Genomic DNA, 25,995 nt, shown 5'->3' on the forward strand with positions numbered 1-25,995 from the left:
CCAACTGCACTGTCCAATTTACAGTAGCTATTACAGTGAAAGAATACCATGTTATTGTCTGAGGAGAGTCCACAGTCTTGCAACATTTTGAACAGAAATACAATGGTTCATTGGATCAGTCTAAAACGTTGCACATACACTGCTGTCATCTAGTGGCCAAAATCTAAATTGCACCTGGGCTGGCATAATACATTATGGCCTTTCTCTTGCATTTTAAAGATGATGGCACAAAAAAAGTTTTTTTTTCCTTGTATTATCTTTTACTAGATCTAATTGTTTATATTCTCCTACATTCCTTTAACATTTCCACAAACTTCAAAGTGTTTCCTTTCAAATGGTACCAAGAATATGCATATCCTTGCTTCAGGTCCTGAGCTACAGGCAGTTAGATTTGGGTATGTCATTTTAGGCACAATTTTTTTTAAAAGGGGCGGATCCTTAAGAGGATCATTTATACAGCCTCCCCACAGACAAGGTTTCATTTTGAGGGTGTGGCCTACAAGTTTCTGGTCCTGCCTTTCGAGCTGTCCCTAATCCTTGCACCTTTTCTACAGTTATGTTACGTTTGATGCTGGAGCGCCGAGATACGTGTCAAAATCGCTAAGCAGTGTACTTCGAAGCAGTGTGCCGATGACTGTATCATTTTATCGGAAGCACGTGATCAATGACGTCCAAAGCTTAATTTCCTTGAACAACCACCTGATTGGTTTGGTATCAGTGGGACAGCATCTATAATCATGTGGCTGCTCTAAATACTTTTGACCAGCAGGTGCCACTAGTGTACACTGTGCTGATCAAAGCCTGGAGTAATTAACCTATTTCAACGCAATTGTCTGAAAAACCCCAATGCTTCAGGAAGCTTAGTTTCCCTGTCATTACTTTTCTATGGTGGTGGAAGCGGATTTTGCACCGGTGGGGCTTATCTGGACGATTGGCTGTAATTGAGGGAACAGGTGGAACTCCACACTGCCACACTAGTTTTCCGTATTCAGCCTCTGGGGTTCACAATGAATCACAAGAAAAGCTGTTTTGACTCTAGCTCAGCATCTGGGACTTGTTCTGAACTTGGTTCTGAAGCATGCATTTTTGTCGCAACAAAGAGGGTCGCATTCCAGCTCTGTCTGGCACAGTTTCAGCTGGGGAACTCGGTGCCTTTTCGTTTGTGGCTGCAGTTATTTGGTCTGATGGCCTTTATGACAGCTGTGGTGCATCTGGGACTGCTGTGTATGCATCTGTTTCAGAGCTGAGTGATTGCTTCAAGTCTGGACGCATCTCGCCACTGACATCGGTTGCTCATGGTATCCCTGTCGTGCCTAAGGGCGTTGGCTCCTTGTAAGGTCAGATAACAGGACAGTGGTGGTGCACATAAACAGGCAGTAGGGATGGGGTTTCTCTCTTTGCTGAACCTGGCCCATTATCTGCTCTTATGGAGCGGGGGGGGTCGTATCTCTACGGAGTGGAGACTGGTGGTTGTCTAGATATGGGACCAGTTAGCCAGGGCTGACATAGATATTCACTCATTGCGAGAAAATGTGCATTGTTGTCTGTTCTTCTCAATGGGGGAACTGGGCACTCCGTTGGGAACGGATGCTTTGGCATGTCAGTGGCCTCGGACCCTGCTCTATGTGTTTCCTCCGGTGGACTTGATTCAGGCCACCGTAGATAGTGTCCGTCAGGAGGGTCTGTTGTTGAATCTGGTGACTCAGACCAGTGTCTAAGCCTATGTCACCAACCTGGGACCTGGCTTTGGTCCTGGATGTTCTGTGTAAGCCTTCGTTTGAACCACTGGAGTCTGTGGTGCTGAAGGTCCTTTCCTACAATAATGCCCTGCTCATGGCCTTGGCATCGGCCAAGCGCGTTGGAGATCTCCACACACTATCAGTACAGCATTCCTGTTTGGAGTTTGTTATGTCCGAATGCAGCTTTTGCTCCCAAGGTTATGCCTATTTCTTACAGGTCCCTGGCTTTTGAGACAGAGCACCTCCTCCGTTTGCTTCCTGTGAGCAATGGAGGTTGAAATAAGTGCATGGAACTATGAGATAGCCTAGCCCTAGGCCAATGTAGCAGTAGGCCTATAACTTCCTTGACAACTAAGTAAAAATACATAAAGCCAACAAATAAAAATAGATGATGAAAATGCAGGTTCTTTCAATCACATTCACCTCTTTACTCTGCCTGTCTGCCTCCCTTTGTATCTGTCTTGACTTGAACTATCGCTAGTGAAGTGCAACACCGTATTAAATCAATCAACTGAGTGAGCGTCCAGCCCAATGTCTGTAGCCTATACATGAGAGTCTGGCCCGAAGCTGTCCCTAGCGAACTTGTAACATTGTAGCAGCTAGCCTATTCCAGTGAGCTCGGGACATACACATCTGTTTTTGCCCAAAGGAAAATATGTTCAGGTGTTTTATGACGTTTCCACTGAATATATGGGATCCTCAGAGCATGGCATTTTGCTATTTTATACTAAGGCCTGGTGATTATCAAGGGGGAGAGTGTTGGAAATATTTTTCAAATAGCCTAGCCTACTGTGAGGAATGGATTTTATTTGAAAAAACTGACTTCGTTGACTTACATGCTGACCAGACCGGATACGTCACTTGTGTGAGCGTCGCAAAATAAATTTAGAAATCCATGTTATTCAATTATTGCACCTGCACTGCTCTCGCCCGCCAACTAGCGTCTGCAATGCCAAGGGCTGAAATAGAAATCCTTTCTCTTTCTGACGCAGATCACGCTGCAAGTTCTTCCTCTCCCATCTCCTCATTGGTTTATAGAAGCAGGTACCCATGTGCCATCTCCTCATTGGTTATACCCACGTGGGTGATTGAAAGGCTAAATGTTTTGCCGGTTGTCGTGGTAATACTATGAAAGTGTAGATGCCAATCACCATATAAGTTCCAAGATGAAATAGCCTGTAAGGAGGAGAGATGACAAGAAATGATTTGGTTGGCCGTTTTATGTGTGGATTAATTGTTGGAGTAGAGGACCTTGTGCATTTCAGGTAAAATAACAAATTAGCTAGCAAGTACAAGCTAAATTGCCAGACATGTTTAATGCTTTTCGACCTCTCCCCAAATTAATGTAATTGGTTCAGAGTTTGTTTTGATATTTTGACCTGCGTGTCGTGATCGAGTTTGGTGTAGGGGGACAAAATAAATTTATGCACAATAGCGCACAATGGAGCATGCGCAGCAGGTTTGGGTTCCGTGTTACTGTGTGAGATGAAGAAAAAATGACTGAGAATCTCAGCTTATTAGTGGTGGTGAGTTAAGTCAATAAGAAATCAGACAACGCCAAATGGGTTCTTTCATACATTTGTTCGCAGCAGGCTAGTTAGCCTACTTCTGTGCATGCTCAGGTGCGCACGCTGAATCAACATTAAGAGGACAGAGAAAACAGACACATCCTCATTGCTCACAAGAAGCGCTCCAAACAAAAGACAATGACAAAATTCGGGGAAAAACATTGTAAATGACAGTATGAAATAAACCAAAACGTGTTACTCACAAGTGTAGCAGGTATTGGGACAAATACACTTATATGTGTATTAAAGAAGTACAAAGTTAAATATTTGGTCCCATATTCTTAGCAGGCAATGACTACATCACGCTTGTGACTCTACAAATTGTTGGATGCATTTGCTGTTTGTTTTGGTTGTGTTTCAAATTATAATGTGCCCAATAGAAATTCATGGTAAATAATGTATTGAGTCATTTGGAGTCTCCAGCCGAAAAATGCTAACCTCCCCTGTTATTGTAATGGTGAGAGGTTAGCATGTCTTGGGGGTATGATATTTGTGTGTGTGTAACTTTCTTACTCATCATTATTCACGATTCATTAAGGATAATCTGTTATCATAGTAGCATCCACAAATGTCCCAAGCATGATGTAGTCATTGTGTGCTATGAATATGGGACCCAATACTTTACTTTTTTCTACTTTAATGCACATAAGTGAATTTGACGCAATAATATGCTTGCAGGAGTGCAGAGCCAAAACAACCAAACGTGTCACTGTCCCAATACTTTGGAGCTCACTGTATCTTTAGGAAGCCCTTTAATTCAAATAGATGAAACAAAAATAGAACTGTTTGGCCATAATGACCATCATTATGTTTGGAGGAAAAAAAGGGGAGGCTTGCAAGCTGAAGAACACCGTCCCAACCGTGAAGCACGGGGGTGGCAGAATCATGTTGTGGTGGTGCTTTGCTGCAGGAGGGACTGGCGCACTTCACAAAATAGATGGCAGGAAAATTAGGTGGATATATGGAAGCAACATCTCAAGACATCAGTCAGGAAGTTAAAGCTTGGTTGCTAATGGGACTTCCAAATGAACAATGCCCCAAATTGTATGTAAACTTCCAACTTCAACTGTACACACACACAGACACACACACAGAAAGATGGGATCCACTTTTGTGACCTACTTAAGGTAGGGCCCTGCTCTCAGACAACCATGGTAAAAGGGGTCTTCCCAGTCTAAAGAGAAAGAGGACAGGACTACTATTACCCATATAAAGCCCTGTGTTACTCAGCATACAGTTACACATGGTTATGTTCACTTATAGCCAGGCAAAACCCTTATCTAAAACCCTTAGATGCCCTCAATCTCACTCAAATCATCAAGGAACCCACCAGGTACAACCCTAACTCTGTAAACAAGGGCACCCTCATTGACGTCATCCTGACCAACTGGCCCTCCAAATACACCTCCGCTGTCTACAACCAGGATCTCAGCGATCACTGCCTCATTGCCTGTATCCGCTACGGCGCCGCAGTCAAACGACCACCCCTCATCACAGTCAAACGCTCCCTAAAACACTTCTGTGAGCAGGCCTTTCTAATCGACCTGGCCCGGGTATCCTGGAAGGACATTGACCTCATCCCGTCAGTTGAGGATGCCTGGTCTTTCTTTAAAAGTAACTTCCTCACCATTTTAGATAAGCATGCTCCGTTCAAAAAATGCAGAACTAAGAACAGATATAGCCCCTGGTTCACTCCAGACCTGACTGCCCTCGACCAGCACAAAAACATCCTGTGGCGGACTGCGCTAACATCGAATAGTCCCCGCGATATGCAACTGTTCAGGGAAGTCAGGAACCAATACACACAGTCAGTCAGGAAAGCTAAAGCCAACTTCTTCAGGCAGAAGTTTGCATCCTGTAGCTCCAACTCCAAAAAGTTCTGGGACACTGTGAAGTCCATGGAGAACAAGAGCACCTCCTCCCAGCTGCCCACTGCACTGAGACTAGGTAACATGGTCACCACCGATAAATCCATGATTATCGAAAACTTCAACAAGCATTTCTCAACGGCTGGCCATGCCTTCCGCCTGGCTACTCCAACCTCGGACAACAGCTCCCCCCCCCCCGCAGCTACTCGCCCAAGCCTCTCCAGGTTCTCCTTTACCCAAATCCAGATAGCAGATGTCCTGAAAGAGCTGCAAAACCTGGACCCGTACAAATCAGCTGGGCTGGACAATCTGGACCCTCTATTCCTGAAACTATCCGCCGCCATTGTCGCAACCCCTATTACCAGCCTGTTCAACCTCTCTTTCATATCGTCTGAGATCCCCAAGGATTGGAAAGCTGCCGCAGTCATCCCCCTCTTCAAAGGGGGCGACACCCTGGACCCAAACTGTTACAGACCTATATCCATCCTGCCCTGCCTATCTAAGGTCTTCGAAAGCCAAGTCAACAAACAGGTCACTGACCATCTTGAATCCCACCGTACCTTCTCCGCTGTGCAATCTGGTTTCCGAGCCGGTCACGGGTGTACCTCAGCCACGCTCAAGGTACTAAACGATATCATAACCGCCATCGATAAAAGACAGTACTGTGCAGCCGTCTTCATAGACCTTGCCAAGGCTTTCGACTCTGTCAATCACCGTATTCTTATCGGCAGACTCAGTAGCCTCGGTTTTTCGGATGACTGCCTTGCCTGGTTCACCAATTACTTTGCAGACAGAGTTCAGTGTGTCAAATCGGAGGGCATGCTGTCCGGTCCTCTGGCAGTCTCTATGGGGGTGCCACAGGGTTCAATTCTCGGGCCGACTCTTTTCTCTGTATATATCAATGATGTTTCTCATGCTGCGGGCGATTCCCTGATCCACCTCTACGCAGACGACACCATTCTATATACTTCCGGCCCGTCCTTGGACACTGTGCTATCTAACCTCCAAACGAGCTTCAATGCCATACAGCACTCCTTCCGTGGCCTCCAACTGCTCTTAAACGCTAGTAAAACCAAATGCATGCTTTTCAACCGTTCGCTGCCTGCACCCGCACGCCTGACCAGCATCACCACCCTGGATGGTTCCGACCTTGAATATGTGGACATCTATAAGTACCTAGGTGTCTGGCTAGACTCTAAACTCTCCTTCCAGACCCATATCAAACATCTCCAATCGAAAATCAAATCAAGAGTCGGCTTTCTATTCCGCAACAAAGCCTCCTTCACTCACGCCGCCAAACTTACCCTAGTAAAACTGACTATCCTACCGATCCTCGACTTCGGCGACGTCATCTACAAAATTGCTTCCAACACTCTACTCAGCAAACTGGATGCAGTTTATCACAGTGCCATCCGTTTTGTCACTAAAGCACCTTATACCACCCACCACTGCGACTTGTATGCTCTAGTCGGCTGGCCCTCGCTACATATTCGTCGCCAGACCCACTGGCTCCAGGTCATCTACAAGTCCATGCTAGGTAAAGCTCCGCCTTATCTCAGTTCACTGGTTACGATGGCAACACCCATCCGTAGCACGCGCTCCAGCAGGTGTATCTCACTGATCATCCCTAAAGCCAACACCTCATTTGGCCGCCTTTCGTTCCAGTTCTCTGCTGCCTGTGACTGGAACGAATTGCAAAAATCGCTGAAGTTGGAGACTTTTATCTCCCTCACCAACTTCAAACATCTGCTATCTGAGCAGCTAACCGATCGCTGCAGCTGTACATAGTCTATTGGTAAATAGCCCACCCATTTTCACCTACCTCATCCCCATACTGTTTTTATTTATTTATTTTTATTTTTCTGCTCTTTTGCACACCAATCTCTACCTGTACATAACCATCTGATCATTTATCACTCCAGTGTTAATCTGCATAATTGTAATTATTTGCCTACCTTCTCATGCCTTTTGCACACAATGTATATATAGACTCCCCTTTTTTCTACTGTGTTATTGACTTGTTAATTGTTTACTCCATGTGTAACTCTGTGTTGTCTGTTCACACTGCTATGCCTTATCTTGGCCAGGTCGCAGTTGCAAATGAGAACTTGTTCTCAACTAGCCTACCTGGTTAAATAAAGGTGAAATAAAAAAATAAAATAAATCTACAGTTCACCTACTTACTCGACAGCATAACACTACACATGGATCCTCACAAATGGAGAAATGTAGTCCTAAAGTTTACCTACTACAGACAGTAGCCATGGAAATATGTGACAAATTTACCTTTTTCACAGGGCTGTTTAGATCAGCCATACTGGTTAGAGTTGAATTGGCTCCAAAGTCAAACCAAATCTCTTTGGAAATATGTGGGGTGTGATAACAGGGTCAGAGACCAATGACTTACAAAGTATGTCAGGATGGCTGTGGGGTCGTCAATTTTTTTTTCCTGCAATCTAGAGCCATAAACATTATGCTTAATTCTATATAAAAAATATTTGTAATTTTCTGCATGTCTAAGCATACCTCTTGAGCTGTCTGTATCCTCCTGACCTGTGTTTTTTGCTTAAATCTGGGTAAAGGTTGAACCAGTACATTTAGTAATTGCTTGCTTTTCTTAAGTCTACTAACCTTGCCAGTAGGCATGCCAGCTAATAAAGTTAGGCAAGCTAGCTACTCAAACTTGATTGATGGCCTTAAATGTCTTCTTGGTAGCTAGTTATGAAGTTTAGAGATTGGAAAAGTATCTGGGCTGGTTAAAACCAAATTGCTCTGTGGCTAGTAGTATTACAGATAAGAAGAAAAATCTTAAACAAATGATCATATATACATTTACAAAAATGACTAATCTGAGGTGGCACATGATTGTATGTAGTTTCTTGCAAAAGCCCTCTGTGACTTTAAAGAATAATTGTAGAAATGAAATGCCTTTTATTGTGTGACGGAGTTGACATAAATTCAGTTATTGTAATTGCATTATATGAAGAAAAAAATATATAATTAGGAGGTTGGTTTGATAGTAAATGCTTTGGTCTATCAAAATATATGTTTCAAATGTTGTTAATATTAACACAATATTTGATATTGTCCCATCTTTCAAGAATCCTTGAGCTGTAAAACCGCAACATTGTCTCTCAGCTTCATGGCAAAACGTGTGAAATAGCATGAGATTAGCTATAAAACTGCACATTTTTCATGGGCAGTACACAATTTCCTATACAGTGAATTTCAATCATAGAAGACAGTAGGTAACTTAAGACCGAAACAATAGGAGGGAGGTTGGTCTGGGAGGATGGGTAGGCTTTCAACACGAATGTCTAGCAACCGGAAGGTTGTGTGTTCGAATCATGGAAAACGTTAGCATTTTAGCTAATTAGCAACTTTGCCACTGCTTACTACTTGTTAGCTACTGTGCAACTACTTAGCATGTTACCTAACCCTTCCCCATAATCCTAACCTTAACCCTTTAACCTAACTCCTAACCTTAAACTTAACCCTTTAACTACTTAGCTAGCATGTTACCTAACCATAACCTTAACCCCTAAACCTTACCCTAACCTTAATCTTAACCCCTAGCCTAGTTAACGTTAGCCACCTAGCTAGCCTAACTAATGTTAGCCACCTAGCTAATGTTAGCAACAACAAATTGGAACTTGTGTAATGTACCCGAACAAATGCATTATAAAGAAAGAAAGTTGTGTAATACACACAAAATACATTGTGATGAAAATAGTGTAATACAAAATAGTGTAATGGCAAAGTGGGTGGGGTTATATCCTTCCTGTTTGGCCTGTTATGAATTTCGATTAAATAATTTGTGTCTATTTTAAAAGAAAACTGTGCCTTTAGATGAGGTCATCCCCACTGCAGTAAACTGTGGACTGTTGGGCTGTGATGGCTCCTATGGCTAGCTGCTCTGAACTTCCTGTCGGAAAGCTGCCAAGGCAAATACCCCTCAGTGCACACTGCTCTCATCAGCAAACTATGAATCTGTTATAGAACAATTTAACCCTTTCCTATCCTCTCCCATCCGATTAGTATTAACTCTGCTCATAGGCCAAAAAGGGTACAGAACTGTCACTGTACATCCCTAGAAAGCGAGGGATTATACTGTGTTTTATACACCGAACATAATCATTCTGGTTTCACATGAGCCTGAGTAATTTAATCTGATAATGATCCTTAATCTGGTTCCCCCAAATAAAACAGGACTGTTTGTTTTTGTGACCTGGTTCAATCCACATTGTTTCCATGTCATTTCAATCTCAAAATTCTATGTGATGACGTTGAATCATCATGGGAAACTGATTGGATTTGAAAAGAGTAATCAGTTTAAGGGAATTTAATATTTTTTCACCCAACTTTTAGCCTAACCTTTTTGTTGATTTCACAATGAATTCATGTTAGTTGACAACTCAACCAAATGTAAATCAAAACTAGACGTTGAAATGACGTCTGTGCCCAGTGGGTTGTTGTTCAAGAAAAGGAAAAACTCCAGGCCCTTATCATAAACAGTTAGTGTGCATTAGGAAAGTCTGAAAGCCACACTTCACCACCATCATTTCCTTTTTAGTTACTTTGTATCAGGTTTATTTTTACACTTACCGGCAGTGATGACCTCATATACACACACACACACACACACACACACACATACATAGACTGGGTAATTAGTCAGAGTTTATGTGCTGCAGTAGTTTAGGAGTCAGAGATGCTAAATTCTCTTTGAGGGCTGAGTCACTGATGTGATCTTCCTGTCTGGGTTGGCGTCCCCCCTTGGGTTGTGCCGTGGCGGAGATCTTTGTGGGCTATACTCAGCCTTGTCTCAGGATGGTAAGTTGGTGGTTGAAGATATCCCTCTAGTCGTGTGGGGGCTGTGCTTTGGCAAAGTGGGTGGGGTTATATCCTTCCTGTTTGGCCCTGTCTGGGGGTATCATCAGATGGGGCCACAGTGCCTCCTGACCCCTCCTGTCTCAGCCTCCAGTATTTATGCTGCAGTAGTTTGTGTCGGGGGCTAGGGTCAGTTTGTTATATCTGGAGTACTTCTCCTGTCTTATCCGGTGTCCTGTGTGAATTTAAGTATGCTCTCTCTAATTCTCTCTTTCTCTCTTTCCTTCTCTCTCTCGGAGGACCTGAGCCCTAGGACCATGCCTCACGACTACCTGGCATGATGACTCCTTGCTATCCCCAGTCCGCCTGGCCGTGCTGCTGCTCCAGTTTCAACTGTTCTGCCTGCGGCTATGGAATCCTGAGCTGTTCACCGGACGTGCTACCTGTCCCAGACCTGCTGTTTTCAACTCTCTAGAGATAGCAGGAGTGGTAGAGATACTCTTAATGATCGGCTATGAAAAGCCAACTGACATTTACTCCTGAGGTGCTGACTTGCTGCACCTTCAACAACTTCTGTGATTATTATTATTTGACCATGCTGGCCATTTATGAACATTTGAACATCTTGGCCATGTTCTGTTATAATCTCCACCCGGCACAGCCAGAAGAGGACTGGCCACCCCTCATAGCCTGGTTCCTCTCTAGGTTTCTTCCTAGGTTTTGGCCTTTCTAGGGAGTTTTTCCTAGCCACCGTGCTTCTACACCTGCATTGCTTGCTGTTTGGGGTTTTAGGCTGGGTTTCTGTACAGCACTTTGAGATACCAGCTGATGTACGAATACATTTGATTTGATTTGAGTGTGTTTCCGATCACATTTTCCCAAACATTTTCATAACATATAGTCTTTCTCACTTTGTGTTTGTATACAGTTCACTGAATTCTGAGCCTAATGAAAAGTGGGAAGAGAGGATGAGGGAGAGAAAGAAAATAAAAGTTTGTGTGAGTGGCAAATTTTGTGAGCAAATTCGAGGAAAAGACAGTGGCCTTGATAAGTACAGTATAAAAATATCACCAGCCTCCGAATTCAGTTGAATTTGCTTGAATTGCTTTCAATTGTGAGCTATTAAAACTACTAATATAGATTTTTCCATCATGAAAGGAGGGGTCTTGATTCTGCCTTATAAGATGATGACAAAGAGAGAACACAGCTAGCACATAAAGTTCTGAAAACTGTTTTTCTTAGAGATTGGTAAGAGCTTGATTGTCCTATGGTTATTTTGCATACAACCTTCCCACAACTTTCTGGGAATGTTGCAGGATATTGCTTGGCTTTGGAACATTCTCAGCACATTTAAGGAACATGACAAAATAAGGCTATTTTCTTGGCATTTCATTACTTTAACAGAACATTTCCTAAACGTTCAAACATGGTTACATTTAATTATATTTTTGGTCATGTTCTAGGAATGTTCTCCAACTGGTTTGACATTGGGAATGTTGTCAAACAGTCCAGAGAATGTTAAGAAACAACGTTCTTCTGTGGGAATTTCAATACTTCAGCATAACGTTTCCTACAGGTTTCCTCGTGGTTCTGTTTAAAGTCATGATCTTGAACGTTCAGAGAATGTTAAGAAACAACGTTCTTCTGTGGGAATTTCAATACTTCAGCATAACGTTTCCTACAGGTTTCCTCGTGGTTCTGTTTAAAGTCATGATCTTGAACGTTCAGAGAATGTTAAGAAACAACGTTCTTCTGTGGGAATTTCAATACTTCAGCATAACGTTTCCTACAGGTTTCCTCGTGGTTCTGTTTAAAGTCATGATCTTGAACGTTCAGAGAATGTTAAGAAACAACGTTCTTCTGTGGGAATTTCAATACTTCAGCATAACGTTTCCTACAGGTTTCCTCGTGGTTCTGTTTAAAGTCATGATCTTGAACGTTCAGAGAATGTTAAGAAACAATGTTCTTCTGTGGGAATTTCAGTACTTCTGCATAACATTTTCTGCAGGTTTTCTCATTGTTCTATTTAAAGTGATGTTCTCAGAACATTAAGACAACATTCCATAAAAACACACAAGAAAACATTAGTAACGTTCAAAGATCTTGATGAGTGCTTGTTTTCTTTGAAATTGGGTCCGTTTGAATAGGCTAAAATGAACAGCTTTGTATGAGTTGAAAAAAAAACATGGTAGCTACATCCTGGTAGCGCAGAACAGAATATAGAGAACAGAAGATCATAGGTTTGAATCTCACTGACGACCATGCCATAATAAAAAATTAATGTGTTTGCATGATTAATGACAAAGCAAATTCATTTCCATGTGTCCTATCTGTCCTTGGTGTTCAAAACAGTTAACCCAAACTAAGTTAGCAGTGTAATTGAAAGTCTTGTTGAAACATTCAGTGAAAGTTTTTTTCACTAGCTTTATAAAATGTTCTCAGAATGTTTTATAATCATGTTCAAATAACTTATCTCCATTCTCAGAACGGTAATAAAACCATTCAGGGAACCATAGAGAACCATAGTAGAACATTCTCAGAACCTCCCTGCAACCTAAACATGTACATTACCAGAAGAGGCAAAATTGTCCCTTCCATTCTCAGAAAGTAAAAAAAAACATTCAGTTTTAATGGTCAGGAAATGTATGGCTTTGTTCCCAGAACCTATGGGAAACCTAAAATGTACGTTCCCACAACATCCAAGGACCAGATGCACTAGCTGGGAATGCACTAACATCACCAGGCATTCCTGCCTATTTATCCCCCAAAAATGATGGCGTCTCTGACCCTGACATCACTGATAGACAACAGCTGCTGAACAATGTTCACATCAACATATAGAAAGTCACATTACATCTTCTTAGATAAACTGGGAGAAGAGGGGAGATAAAGAGAGAGTAAGAGAGACAGAGAGAAAGCTAGAGAGACAGAGAGAGAAAGTGAGGGATTGAGATGTAAGGAAGAGAGAATATGGTTCTGTTTTGACTCTCTGTCTCAGGTTAATAAACAAGGGAGACGGAGGAGGAACAGAACAGGTTGGGTCACTGAGGTGTTGGGGTAGAGGTAATGGTTAACACAGAGAGAGGAGAGAGAGGGGAGGTAGAGGGTAGAGAGATAAGATAAGATGGCGCCGGAGAACAAGGCTGACGTTTTACGTATTCCTAACCAATTGTGTTTTTTATTTGTTTCTTTGCGTTGTTTGTAACTTATTTGTTTACTTATTTTGTACATAATGTTGCTTCTACTGTCTCTTATGTCCGAAAATAACTTCTGGGCATTAGAACTGCAATTATTCACCACGGACTAGCAGAATCCTTTTTTTCTTTAATGAGTCCGACGAGCCCCCGGGAACAGGCCCAGATCCCTTCATTTGTGTGAATAGAAGGCGGAGAAAAAGGAGCCAGAGGGCAGGCTGCCTTCTGAGAACTTGTAGGCGATCCAATGAACCCCACTTCCTTCCATTCTGCTAGCAAACGTGCAATCTTTATGAAAATAAAATCAATGACCTGTGCGGAAGATTAAACTACCAACGGGACATTCAAAACAGTAATATCTTATGCTTCGCGGAGTCGTGGCTGAACGACAACATTATCAACATACAGCTGGCTGGTTATACGCTGTATTAGCAGGACAGAACAGCAGCATCTGGTAAGACAAGGGGCTGCGCACTATGTGTATTTGTAAATAACAGCTGGTGCATGATATCTAAGGAAGTCTTGAGGTTTTGCTCACCTCAGGTAGAGTATCTCATGATAAGCTGTAGACCACACTATCTACCTAGAGAGTTTTCATCTGTATTTTTCATAACTGTCTACATACCACCACAGACTGATGCTGGCACTAAGACCGCACTGAATGAGCTGTATTTCGCCATAAGCAAACAGGAAAACGTTCACCCAGAGGCGGCGCTCCTAGTAGCCGGAGACTTTAATGCAGGGAAACTTAAATCCGTCTTACCAAATTTCTATCAGCATGTTAAATGTGCAACCAGAGGGAAAAAACTCTAGACCACCTTTACTCCACACACAGAGATGCGTACAAAGCTCTCCCTCGCCCTCCATTTGGCAACTCTGACCATAATTCTATCCTCCTGATTCCTGCTTACAAACAAAAATTTAACTCGATCAATAAAAAAGTGGTCAGAGGAAGCAGATGCTAAGCTACAGGACTGTTTTGGTAGCACAGACTGGAATATGTTCTGGGATTCCTCCGATGGCATTGAGGAGTACACCACATCAGGCAATGGTATCATCAATAAATGCATCGATGATGAAATTCCCACAGTGACCCCAACCAGAAGCCATGGATTACAGGCAACATCAGCATTGAGCTAAAGGCTAGAGCTGTCGCTTTCAAGGAGCGGGGCACTAACTCGGAAGCTTATAAGAAATCCTGCCATGCCCTCCGACGAACCATCAAACAGGCAAAGTGTCAAAACAGGACTAGGATCGAATCATACTCCTAACTCTAACTCTGTAAACAAGGGCACCCTCATTGACGTCATCCTGACCAACTGGCCCTCCAAATACACTTCCGCTGTCTACAACCAGGATCTCAGCGATCACTGCCTCATTGCCTGTGTCCGCTACGGAGCCGCAGTCAAACGACCACCCCTCATCACTGTCAAACGCTCCCTAAAACACTTCTGTGAGCAGGCCTTTCTAATCGACCTGGCCCGGGTATCCTGGAAGGACATTGACCTCATCCCGTCAGTTGAGGATGCCTGGTCTTTCTTTAAAAGTAACTTCCTCACCATTTTAGATAAGCATGCTCCGTTCAAAAAATGCAGAACTAAGAACAGATATAGCCCCTGGTTCACTCCAGACCTGACTGCCCTCGACCAGCACAAAAACATCCTGTGGCGGACTGCACTAACATCGAATAGTCCCCGCGATATGCAACTGTTCAGGGAAGTCAGGAACCAATACACACAGTCAGTCAGGAAAGCTAAAGCCAACTTCTTCAGGCAGAAGTTTGCATCCTGTAGCTCCAACTCCAAAAAGTTCTGGGACACTGTGAAGTCCATGGAGAACAAGAGCACCTCCTCCCAGCTGCCCACTGCACTGAGGCTAGGTAACACGGTCACCACCGATAAATCCATGATTATCGAAAACTTCAACAAGCATTTCTCAACGGCTGGCCATGCCTTCCGCCTGGCTACTCCAACCTCGGCCAACAGCTCCCCCCCCCCCCCCCCCCCCCCGCAGCTACTCGCCCAAGCCTCTCCAGGTTCTCCTTTACCCAAATCCAGATAGCAGATGTTGTGGCCTCCAACTGCTCTTAAACGCTAGTAAAACCAAATGCATGCTTTTCAACCGTTCGCTGCCTGCACCCGCACGCCTGACCAGCATCACCACCCTGGATGGTTCCGACCTTGAATATGTGGACATCTATAAGTACCTAGGTGTCTGGCTAGACTCTAAACTCTCCTTCCAGACCCATATCAAACATCTCCAATCGAAAATCAAATCAAGAGTCGGCTTTCTATTCCGCAACAAAGCCTCCTTCACTCACGCCGCCAAACTTACCCTAGTAAAACTGACTATCCTACCGATCCTCGACTTCGGCGATGTCATCTACAAAATTGCTTCCAACACTCTACTCAGCAAACTGGATGCAGTTTATCACAGTGCCATCCGTTTTGTCAGTAAAGCACCTTATACCACCCACCACTGCGACTTGTATGCTCTAGTCGGCTGGCCCTCGCTACATATTCGTCGCCAGACCCACTGGCTCCAGGTCATCTACAAGTCCATGCTAGGTAAAGCTCCGCCTTATCTCAGTTCACTGGTTACGATGGCAACACCCATCCGTAGCACGCGCTCCAGCAGGTGTATCTCACTGATCATCCCTAAAGCCAACACCTCATTTGGCCGCCTTTCGTTCCAGTTCTCTGCTGCCTGTGACTGGAACGAATTGCAAAAATCGCTGAAGTTGGAGACTTTTATCTCCCTCACCAACTTCAAACATCTGCTATCTGAGCAGCTAACCGATCGCTGCAGCTGTACATAGTCTATTGGTAAATAGCCCACCCATTTTCACCTACCTCATCCCCATACTGTTTTTATTTATTTATTTTTCTGCTCTTTTGCACACCAATATCTCTACCTGTACATAACCATCTGATCATTTATCACTCCAGTGTTAATCTGCATAATTGTAATTATTTGCCTACCTTCTCATGCCTTTTGCACACAATGTATATATAGACTCCCCTTTTTTCTACTGTGTTTTTGACTTGTTAATTGTTTACTCCATGTGTAACTCTGTGTTGTCTGTTCACACTGCAATGCCTTATCTTGGCCAGGTCGCAGTTGCAAATGAGAACTTGTTCTCAACTAGCCTACCTGGTTAAATAAAGGTGAAATAAAAAATAAAAAAAATAAAAAAAAATACCACACCGGCTCTGATGCTCGTCGGATGTGGCAATGCTTGCAAACCATTACAGACTATAAAGGGAAGCACAGCCTAGAGCTGCCCAGTGACACGAGCCTATCATTGGGGCGGCAGGGTAGCCTAGTGGTTAGAGCGTTGGACTAGTAACCGGAAGGTTGCGAGTTCAAACCCCCGAGCTGACAAGGTACAAATCTGTCGTTCTGCCCCTGAACAGGCAGTTAACCCACTGTTCCCAGGCCGTCATTGAAAATAAGAATTTGTTCTTAACTGACTTGCCTGGTTAAATAAAGGTAAAATAAAAAAAAATAAAAAATATCAGACGAGCTAAACTACTTCTATGCTCGCTTCGAGGCAAATAACACTGAAACATCCATGAGAGCACCAGCAGTTCCGGAAGACTGTGACCACGCTCTCCACAGCCAATGTGAGTAAGACCTTTAAACAGGTCAACATTCACAAAGTCGCAGGGCCAAATGGATTACTAGGACGTGTACTGAGAGCATGCGCTGAACAACTGGCAAGTGTCTTCACTGACATTTTCAACCTCTCCCTGTCCGAGTCTGTTATACCAACATGTTTTAAGCAGACCACCATAGTCCCTGTGCACAAGAACACTAAGGTAACCTGCCTAAATGACTACTGACCCATAGCACTCATGTCTGTAGCCAGGAAGTGCTGGTCAGAAAACCCTACTCCAATCAATAAGCTAAGGACCCTGGGACTAAACACCTCCCTCTGCAACTGGATCCTGGACTTCTTGACGGGCCGCCCCCAGGTGTTAAGGGTAGGTAACAACACATCCTCAACACAGGGGCCCCTCAGGGGTGCGTGCTCAGTCCCCTCCTGTACTCCCTGTTCACTCATGACTGCACAACCAGGGAAGACTCCAACACCATCATTAAGTTTACCGATGACACAACAGTGGTAGGCCTGATCACCGACAAAGACGAGACAGCCTATAGGGAAGAGGTCAGAGACCTGGCCGTGTGGTGCCAGGACAACAACCTCTCCCTCAACGTGAGCAAGACTAAGGAGATGATTGTGTATTACAGGAAAAAGAGGACCGGGCACGCCCCCATTCTCATCGACGGCGCTGTAGCGGAGCAGCTTGAGAGCTTCATGTTCCTTGGTGTCCACATCACCAACAAACTAACATGGTCCAACACACCAAGACAGTCATGAAGAGGGCACGACAAAACCAATTCCCCTTCAGGAAACTAAAAATATTTGTCATGGGTCCTCAGATCCTAAAAAGGTTCTACAGCTGCACCATCGAGAGCATCCTGACTGGTTGCATCACTGCCTGGTATGGCAACTGCTCGGCCTCCGACCGCAAGGCACTACAGAGGGTAGTGCGTACGGCCCAGTACATCACTGGGGCCAAGCTTCCCGTCATCCAGGACCTCTATACCAGGCGGTGTCAGAGGAAGGCTCTTAAAATGTTCAAATGCTATAGCCACCCTAGCCATAGACTGTTCTCTGCTACCGCACGACAAGCGTTACCGGAGCGCCAAGACTAGGTCCAAGAGGTTTCTAAACAGCTTCTAGCCCAGATTCTTCCTTCACTGTTGTATTCAGCGCATGTGACTAATACAATTTGATTAGATTTGATTTTGATAATGAGAGGGAGAGAGAGGGATAGGGAGTTGTGGGGACAAACACGCACCGGGGGTTGTGAAGGGAATCAAGGTCTAGAAACAACAGAAACACACAGAGAAAGAGAAAAGTAGGAGGTGGAAAGAAATGAAAAGTAGAAGGCCTAACTGGCTCTAACCACTTTTCTCCCCTCATGTATCCGAAGAGTGGAGGATGGAAAGCCAGATGAGAGAGTGGAAAGACAGAGGAGAGCGAGAGAGTAAAGACAGAGGAGAGCGAGAGAGTAAAGACAGAGGAGAGAGTGAGGAAAGACAGAGAGAGAGAGAGAGGAATTACACTCACAAACATTACACTCACAAAAGTTCCAAAAGAATACATTTCAAATGTCATATTATGTCTATATACAGTGTTGTAGCGATCTCTCTCTCTCTCTCTCTCTCTCTCTCTCTCTCTCTCTCTCTCTCTCTCTCTGTCTCTCTCTCTCTCTCTCTCTCTCTCTCTCTCTCTCTCTCTCTCTCTCTCTCTCTCTCTCTCTGTCTCTCTCTCTCTCTCTCTCTCTCTCTCTCTCTCTCTCTCTCTCAGTATAACAGAGCATCAAACCACCATGGTGACCTCACTCAGTTTCTTTTAAAACACCAATTATCACTGTCACATTAACAGGAACACTTTGTCACTGTCTGACAGGCCACATGACAATTACTGTAGAGAAAGATAGATCTTCCAAGAGGAATGATGGTTGAAAATACACTGAGATCATCATCATGGCTTAGTCTATGCTGTGTGCATGTGCATGCGTGTGTGTGTGTGTGCGTGTGCGTGTGTGCGTGCGTGTGCGTGTGTGTGTGTGTGTATATATGGTGCAGTGGCCAGGACCAAAGAGACACTGGGTGTAAGAGATATGCTGTCACTTGCTTTGAAAGACAACAAGGTGGAATGAGTGAGAGAAAGGCAGCATAGTAAGAGTGCCATCCTAACATAATGCTTTCCTAGTTTACCCATTTCACACATCTACTTTGTCTCTGCAGCATGGATAGAACTGCACTTTAATCACTGCCTGAGCAACTGGAACAACAGAGGATTTAAGAGGGGGGGAGAGAGAAACAGGGACAGACAGAGGGAGAGAGTGGTAATCTGTCCCGGCACAGTACTGACTCCCCCGCGCGCACACACCACTCTGTGCAAACCAAACACTGTCACAGAAAAAGAGGAAAGGCAGACAGACACTTGCAAATATACTTACAACCACACTGGGAGATGTGACACACACAGGCACACCCACGAACACACACACACACACACACACACACACACACACACACACACACACACACACACACACACACACACACACACACACACTCACACACTCACACACACACACACAGACAGACACACAGACACACAACCAGTGGGCATTAAGCTCTCTGGTTGATCAGTATTATCTTGTTGATGTGGATGGTCCCAGTCAGAAGTCAGATTATAACAGCATGATATTCTGGAGTCTCCATCTTCTCCTGGTATATCAGCTCTACTGCACTACGGCACAGAGCAGTTATTGCTATGGTACATCACTGCACTTTGATGAATAAAACTAGGTCCATGTCCCAAAAGCAACCCTATTCCTATGGGCCCTGGTCAAATATAGTGCACTATATAGTTTGTCTGTTTGGCTGTTGATAAGGTACGTAGGATCTACACTGACATGCTAAAAGGTTAACATGCTCCACAAATAGGTTGTTCGGTTGACAATCTGCGTGAAGATTCGTATGTGTGTTTGTGTGTGCGTTGGCTCGCATTTGAGGATATGTGCAGGATGGATAGAGGATGTAATCCTCAGTCAGCCAGGCAGCAGATCTGTCATTCAAACATGCCTCAAGCCTCAGTATCGTTATATTTAGCCTTTGGTAAATTAGGAAATGAATCAAAACAGGGTCGGCAGAAAGAGAGAGGAGATTATCTCTGCACTGTACAAACACACTTCAACATGTACACACACTTAAACAAACCCACGCACACATACACACAGTCGTGATTACAAGAGTACAAATATTTTGGCAGGGAGGGAGCTCTCTGACATCCCTAACTCATGGAGAGGAGAGCTCTCCTGTACAGTTTCTGTGCCAGGGCAGGCTCACAGCACTGCTAAATTGTGCCAAAGACAGAGCTTTGAGGAACTGAGAGGACCTCTAGTCAAAAAGAGGAGAGAGTACAGGCCTCCCGGGTGGTGCAGTGGTCTAAGGCCACCAGAAACTCTGGGTTCGAGCCCAGGCTCTGTTGCAGCCGGCCGTGACCGGGAGGGGTTTGGCCGGTAGGGATATCCTTGTCACTAGCGACTCCTGTGGTGGGCCAGGTACAGTGCCTGTCATTTCTCTCTGTCTTTCCTCTCTCTCTCTCTCCTCTGTCTTTACTCTCTCGCTCCTCTGTCTTTCCTCTCTCTCTCCTCTGTCTTTCCACTCTCTCATCTGGTTTTCCATCCTCCACTCTTAGGACACATGAGGGGAGAAAAGTGGTTAGAGCCAGTTAGGCCTTCTACTTTTCCTTTCTTTCCACCTCCTACTTTTCTCTTTCTCTGTGTGTTTCTGTTGTTTCTAGACCTTGATTCCCTTCATAACCCCCCGGTGTGTGTTTGTCCCCTCAACTCCCTATCTCTCTCTCTCGCTCTCTCGCTCTCCCTCTCAAATCTAATTAAATTGTATTAGTCTTGTATTAGTCACATGTGCCGAATACAACAGGTGTATTTTACAGTGAAGGAAGAAGCTGGGGTAGAAGCTGTTTAGAAGCCTCTTGGACCTAGCCTTGGCGCTCCGGTAACGCTTGTTGTGCGGAAACAGAGAACAGTCTATGGCTAGGGTGGCTGGAGTATTTGACCATTTTTAGGTCGCTAGGTGTACGGTGTTTCCTCCGACACATTGATGCGGCTGGCTTCCGGGTTGGATGCGCGCTGTGTTAAGAAGCAGTGCGGCTTGGTTGGGTTGTGTTTCAGAGGACGCATGGCTCTCGACCTTCGTATCTCCCGAGCCCGTACAGGACTTGTAGCGATGAGACTAGACAGTAACTACCAACAATTGGATACCACGAAATTGGGGAGAAAGAAAGAGGAGAGAGTATCACAATGGTCAAATACCACAATGTTTAGACAATGGTCTATGTAGACAATATGTTCTACATAAACCATACTAATAGACCACAGTGGTCAGCAATCAATTATGTTATCTGCACCCATCAACCAACTCTCTGATGTGAAGACGTATTTATTTATTTTACCAGGCAAGTCAGTTAAGAACAAATTCTTATTTTTCAATGGTGGCCTAGGAACAGTGGGTTAACTGCCTGGTCAGGAACGACAGATTTGTGCTTTGTCAGCTCGGGGTTTGAACTTGCAACCTTCCAGTTACTAGTCCAACGCTCTAACCACTAGGCTACCCTGCACCCCATATGTGCCACAGAACTGGACAGTTACCATACAGCACCTGTAGCCCCAAGTTAGAGTACAGCAGCACTTTTCTATCCAGCAGTCATCAGCTCTGTGCTTCTGTGAACAGACGATAATGAACATAACATTTCTTCACCACAGCGCTCCATAATCCCCTTTCAGTTGTCGGAAACAGTTTTTTTGGGGGGGGGGTGGGGGATAGCTGTTCAGAGTTTGTGTGTGTATTGGGGGGGTCAGGGGGTTGCTTAAGCCTAGCTTTTTGGGGGAAAGGAATGTTCGGCAGAGTGACTCAGTGACTCCAGCGTTTCCATGATCCAATGATCCGAAAGCAGCACATTCCGAGACACTGCACATTTCCAGATGTGAGCGTATCGCTGACTCTCTCGGGATATCTGTAAACCCTGCATCACTGAGCAAAGGGTCACAGTGTCTATGTAAACCCTGCATCACTGAGCAAAGGGTCACAGTGTCTATGTAAACCCTGCATCACTGAGCAAAGGGTCACAGTGTCTATGTAAACCCTACATCACTGAGCAAAGAGTCACAGTGTCTATGTAAACCCTACATCACTGAGCAAAGGGTCACAGTGTCTATGTCAACCCTACATCACTGAGCAAAGAGTCACAGTGTCTATGTCAACCCTACATCACTGAGCAAAGAGTCACAGTGTCTATGTCAACCCTACATCACTGAGCAAAGAGTCACAGTGTCTATGTCAACCCTACATCACTGAGCAAAGGGTCACAGTGTCTATGTAAACCCTACATCACTGAGCAAAGGGTCACAGTGTCTATGTCAACCCTACATCACTGAGCAAAGGGTCACAGTGTCTATGTCAACCCTACATCACTGAGCAAAGAGTCACAGTGTCTATGTCAAACCTACTTCACTGAGCAGAGAGTCACAGTGTCTATGTCAACGCTACATCACTGAGCAGAGAGTCACAGTGTCTATGTACATTTTGCAACCTTAGTTTAAACCCAATAGTACTGTATACAGTGCCTTCAGAAAGTATTCAGACTCCTTGACTTTTTTCACTTTTCATTACGTTACATCCTTATTCTAAAATATATTTTTTTTAAATAAAAAAAAATCTTGAGCAATCTACACACAATACCCCAAAATGACAAAGCGAAAACAGCTTTCTAGAAATGTTTTCAAATGTATTAAATGTAATAAACAGAAATACTTGATTTACTTAATTATTCAGACCCTTGCTATGAATTGATCTCAGGTGCATCCTGTTTCTGTTGATTATCCTTGAGATGTTTCTACAACTTGATTGGAGTCACCTGTGGTAAATTCAATTGATTGGACATCATTTGGAAAGGCACACACCTGTCTATATAAGGTCTCACAGTTGACAGTGCATGTCAGAGCAAAAACCAAGCCATGAGGTTGAAGGAATTGTTCGTAGAGCGCCGAGACATGATTGTGTCGAGGCACAGATCTGGGGAAGGGTACCAAAACATTTCTACAGAATTGAAGATCCCCAAGAACATAGTGGCCTCCATCATTCTTAAATGGAAGAAATTTGGAAACACCAAAACTCTTCCTAGAGCTGGCCTCCCAGCCAAACTGAGCAATCGGGGGAGAAGGGCCTTGGTCAGGGAGGTGACCAAGAACTCGGTCATCACTCTGACAGAGCTCCAGAGTTCCTCTGTAGAGATGGGAGAAACTTCCAGAAGGACAACAATCTCTGCAGCACTCCACCAATCAGGCCTTTATGACAGACAGAAGCCATTCCTCAGTAAAAGGCACATGACAGCCAGCTTGTTGTTTGCCAAAAGACACCTAAAGACTCTCAGACCATGAGAGACAATATTGTCTGGTCTGAACTCTTTGGCCTGAATGCCAAGCATAACTTCTGAATGCCAAGTGTCACGTCTGGAGGAAACCTGGCACCATGGCAGCATCGTGCTGTGGGAGGTTTTTCAGTGGCAGGGACTGGGAGAGTAGTCAGGATCGAGGCAAAGATTAATGGAGAAAAGTATAGAGAGGTCCTTGATGAAAACGTGCTCCAGAGCGCTCAGGACCTCAGACTAGGGTGAAGGTTCACCTTTCAACAGCACAACGACCCTAAGCACACAGCCAATACAACGCAGGAGTGGCTTCAGGACAAGTCTGTGAATGTCCTTGAGTGGCCCAGCCAGAGCCCGGACTTGAACCCAATCGATCATCTCTGGAGAGATATGAAAATATCTGTGCAGCGACGCACCCATCTAACCTGACAGAACTAGAGAATCTGCAGAGAAGAATGGGAGAAACTCCCCAAATACAGGTGTGCTAAGCTTGTAGCGTCATACCCAAGAAGACTCGATGCTGTAATCACTGCCGTATGTGCTTCAACAAAGTACTGCGTAAAGGTTCTGAATACTGTTGCAAATGCGATATTTCACGTTTTTCATTTGTAATAAATTAGAAAAAAAATCTACAAATCTGTTTGGGGTATTGTGTGTAGATTGATGAGATGTTTGAATAAGGCTGTAATGTAAATGTGGAAAAAGTCAAGGGGTCTGAAGAGTTTCCGAAGGCGCTGTATGGTTACTGTTTTTGTTTGAACTCTATATTACTGAGAATACAACAATTATGTCACTGTTCTAACTTTATTTAACTGATAGTCTCTCTAACTAGATGTGTAGCGTGATGCATTTTCACATTCTGCACAGCTTCCCGTGTCCGCATGAGACTAGCAATGTGTCTGCTGCAAACCCCAGAGCAGAGTGAACACAACCAGGGCCCAAAGACATTTCATTTCATTTCCTCTGGAGGAGTTGGAGTCTCAGCAAAACATCACCATCAATTATCGTCAGCTGTCTCTCCCCCGAGAGAACAAGAGAGAAGAGTGGAAAGGAATGAGGAGGTAAGAGGGAGAAGGACAGACAGACTGACAAAAAAAAGAAAATGAAAGAGTGAGAGAAAGATAGAGACACTGACGTACCACACACCTCCTAGAGGTCGCCCCCATAGAATTAGGACTTAGAATGCGAGAATTGGGTGAACCTTCTTATGATGGAATAAAGGTCAGCCATTTTGGTCAGGGAGTTGGTCAACCATCGTTGCCATTTCTGTGGTAAGATATTGTGTAAAATAAAGAATTTGAAGAATTTATCAGCACTATATGTTTGTTAGCTAGCTAGTCAGACAGTTTTAGAGGAAGGATTCCATAAATGTTTCAAATGAATTGCCAATATGTCAACATTCCATTCAAACAATGCAGTGAATCCACAGCCATACACTGGCGGAAATCAGTAGATGTTAGAACAAGTTGTAAATACAACAAGTACTGATATTGTATCATATAACAGCACTCTCAGCTTTTCAAGAAAACAAAAATGTAGACATTTATGGTCAGTTTACATATATTTTAGAAGCTATTTATATGGAACATTTGTATAAAATGCATATAAACTGTATTTATGATTATATGACAATATTGTAGGTTGACAAAAATGTTCTATTACACAATTTCTGATATATCACACGCCTTTGTTTTATTTTCCTGCATAAGTAAAATCAGGATTATACCTCTACTGCCATTCATTCCAATAGAGTACAATAGTATGAGTCATAATACCCCAATAAAAAGGATCAATTCTCTCAGCCTATAGCTGTAGCAGTGTCTCAGTCTCAATATCTGATCACAGAACAACAGATTTGGACAGTGAAGAAGAGTATAGGCTATACTTAATGGTGCCCATTTGCTAGTATTATCTGACCTAAAAACAGATTGAATATCAACCAACAATCGATGGAGCACTGCTGATTCTATCTCATCATCTGATCTCAAACCATCTCGGACAAACATGTGTAAGTTTACAGAAACAAAAAACACAGACTTCACAACTGCACAGACCATCTGACCTACAGTATAACTGAGAAAGCAAACTAAACTCCCATCTCATCTGAGACCATTAAAGCGAAGAGAGGTAGCTGGGTGAAAATGACGGACATAAGGCAGAGATGTACCAACCTCGAACTCGGGCGTAGCAGCAGCCACACTTAGCCAGTACTTTTCGGAACAGGTGTTGACACCCGCACCCCCGCTGATGGTGACCCCCCTTCATGCTGATCCACTGCCGTTAGTCCCAAAACGACCAGGGGTGGGCATGGCACAGGGCACACACACTCACACACACTCACGCTCAAACGCACACAGGAGGTATTTCTGTGGTAATCCCCAGAAGATAAAACATTTCAGGAAAGAAAAAGAAAGAAAGCTTGCTCTACTCTCAGTTAAATCCCAAAGCAGGAGGAGGATATCCAAAGAAGAAATAGTCCAGTCTTTTAGGATCCCCTGTGGAAGAGTGAAAGAGAGAGGGAGAGATGTGGAGAAACAATATGCTTTCCACAATTCACTGAGCTCACTCTGTGGTCAGATAGTGGGCTAGCATTATGTGTGTGTGGAACAGAGAGAGAGATAGAAATAGAGAGATAGAGGGAGGCAGGGAGGGGGGGGGTGGAGTCTACAGCTCTGCTCGCTGGCTATTCCAGCATGTAGTTCCCTCCTCTTCGTATTTTTTTCTACCTTTTTTCTCCTTCCTATTTTCCCTCACCACACCAGC

At 44.1% G+C, this 25,995-nt stretch overlaps 1 protein-coding gene across 1 annotated transcript in view; it reads right to left on the reverse strand.

Annotated features, from left to right (window-relative positions):
* Nucleotides 1-25,838, reverse strand: part of LOC110528116 (rho guanine nucleotide exchange factor 25) — a 43,566-nt gene extending 17,728 nt beyond the window's left edge. Inside the window, exon 1 of the mRNA XM_021609937.2 lies at nucleotides 25,404-25,838. Coding sequence (XP_021465612.1) covers nucleotides 25,404-25,497 — 94 coding nt within the window. The 5' untranslated portion in view covers nucleotides 25,498-25,838. The remainder of the gene's footprint in view (nucleotides 1-25,403) is intronic.
* Nucleotides 25,839-25,995: the final 157 nt, after the last annotated feature.

This window comes from Oncorhynchus mykiss, chromosome 7, assembly GCF_013265735.2.
Source record: "Oncorhynchus mykiss isolate Arlee chromosome 7, USDA_OmykA_1.1, whole genome shotgun sequence".
In the NCBI taxonomy this organism is placed as follows: Eukaryota; Metazoa; Chordata; class Actinopteri; order Salmoniformes; family Salmonidae; genus Oncorhynchus; species Oncorhynchus mykiss.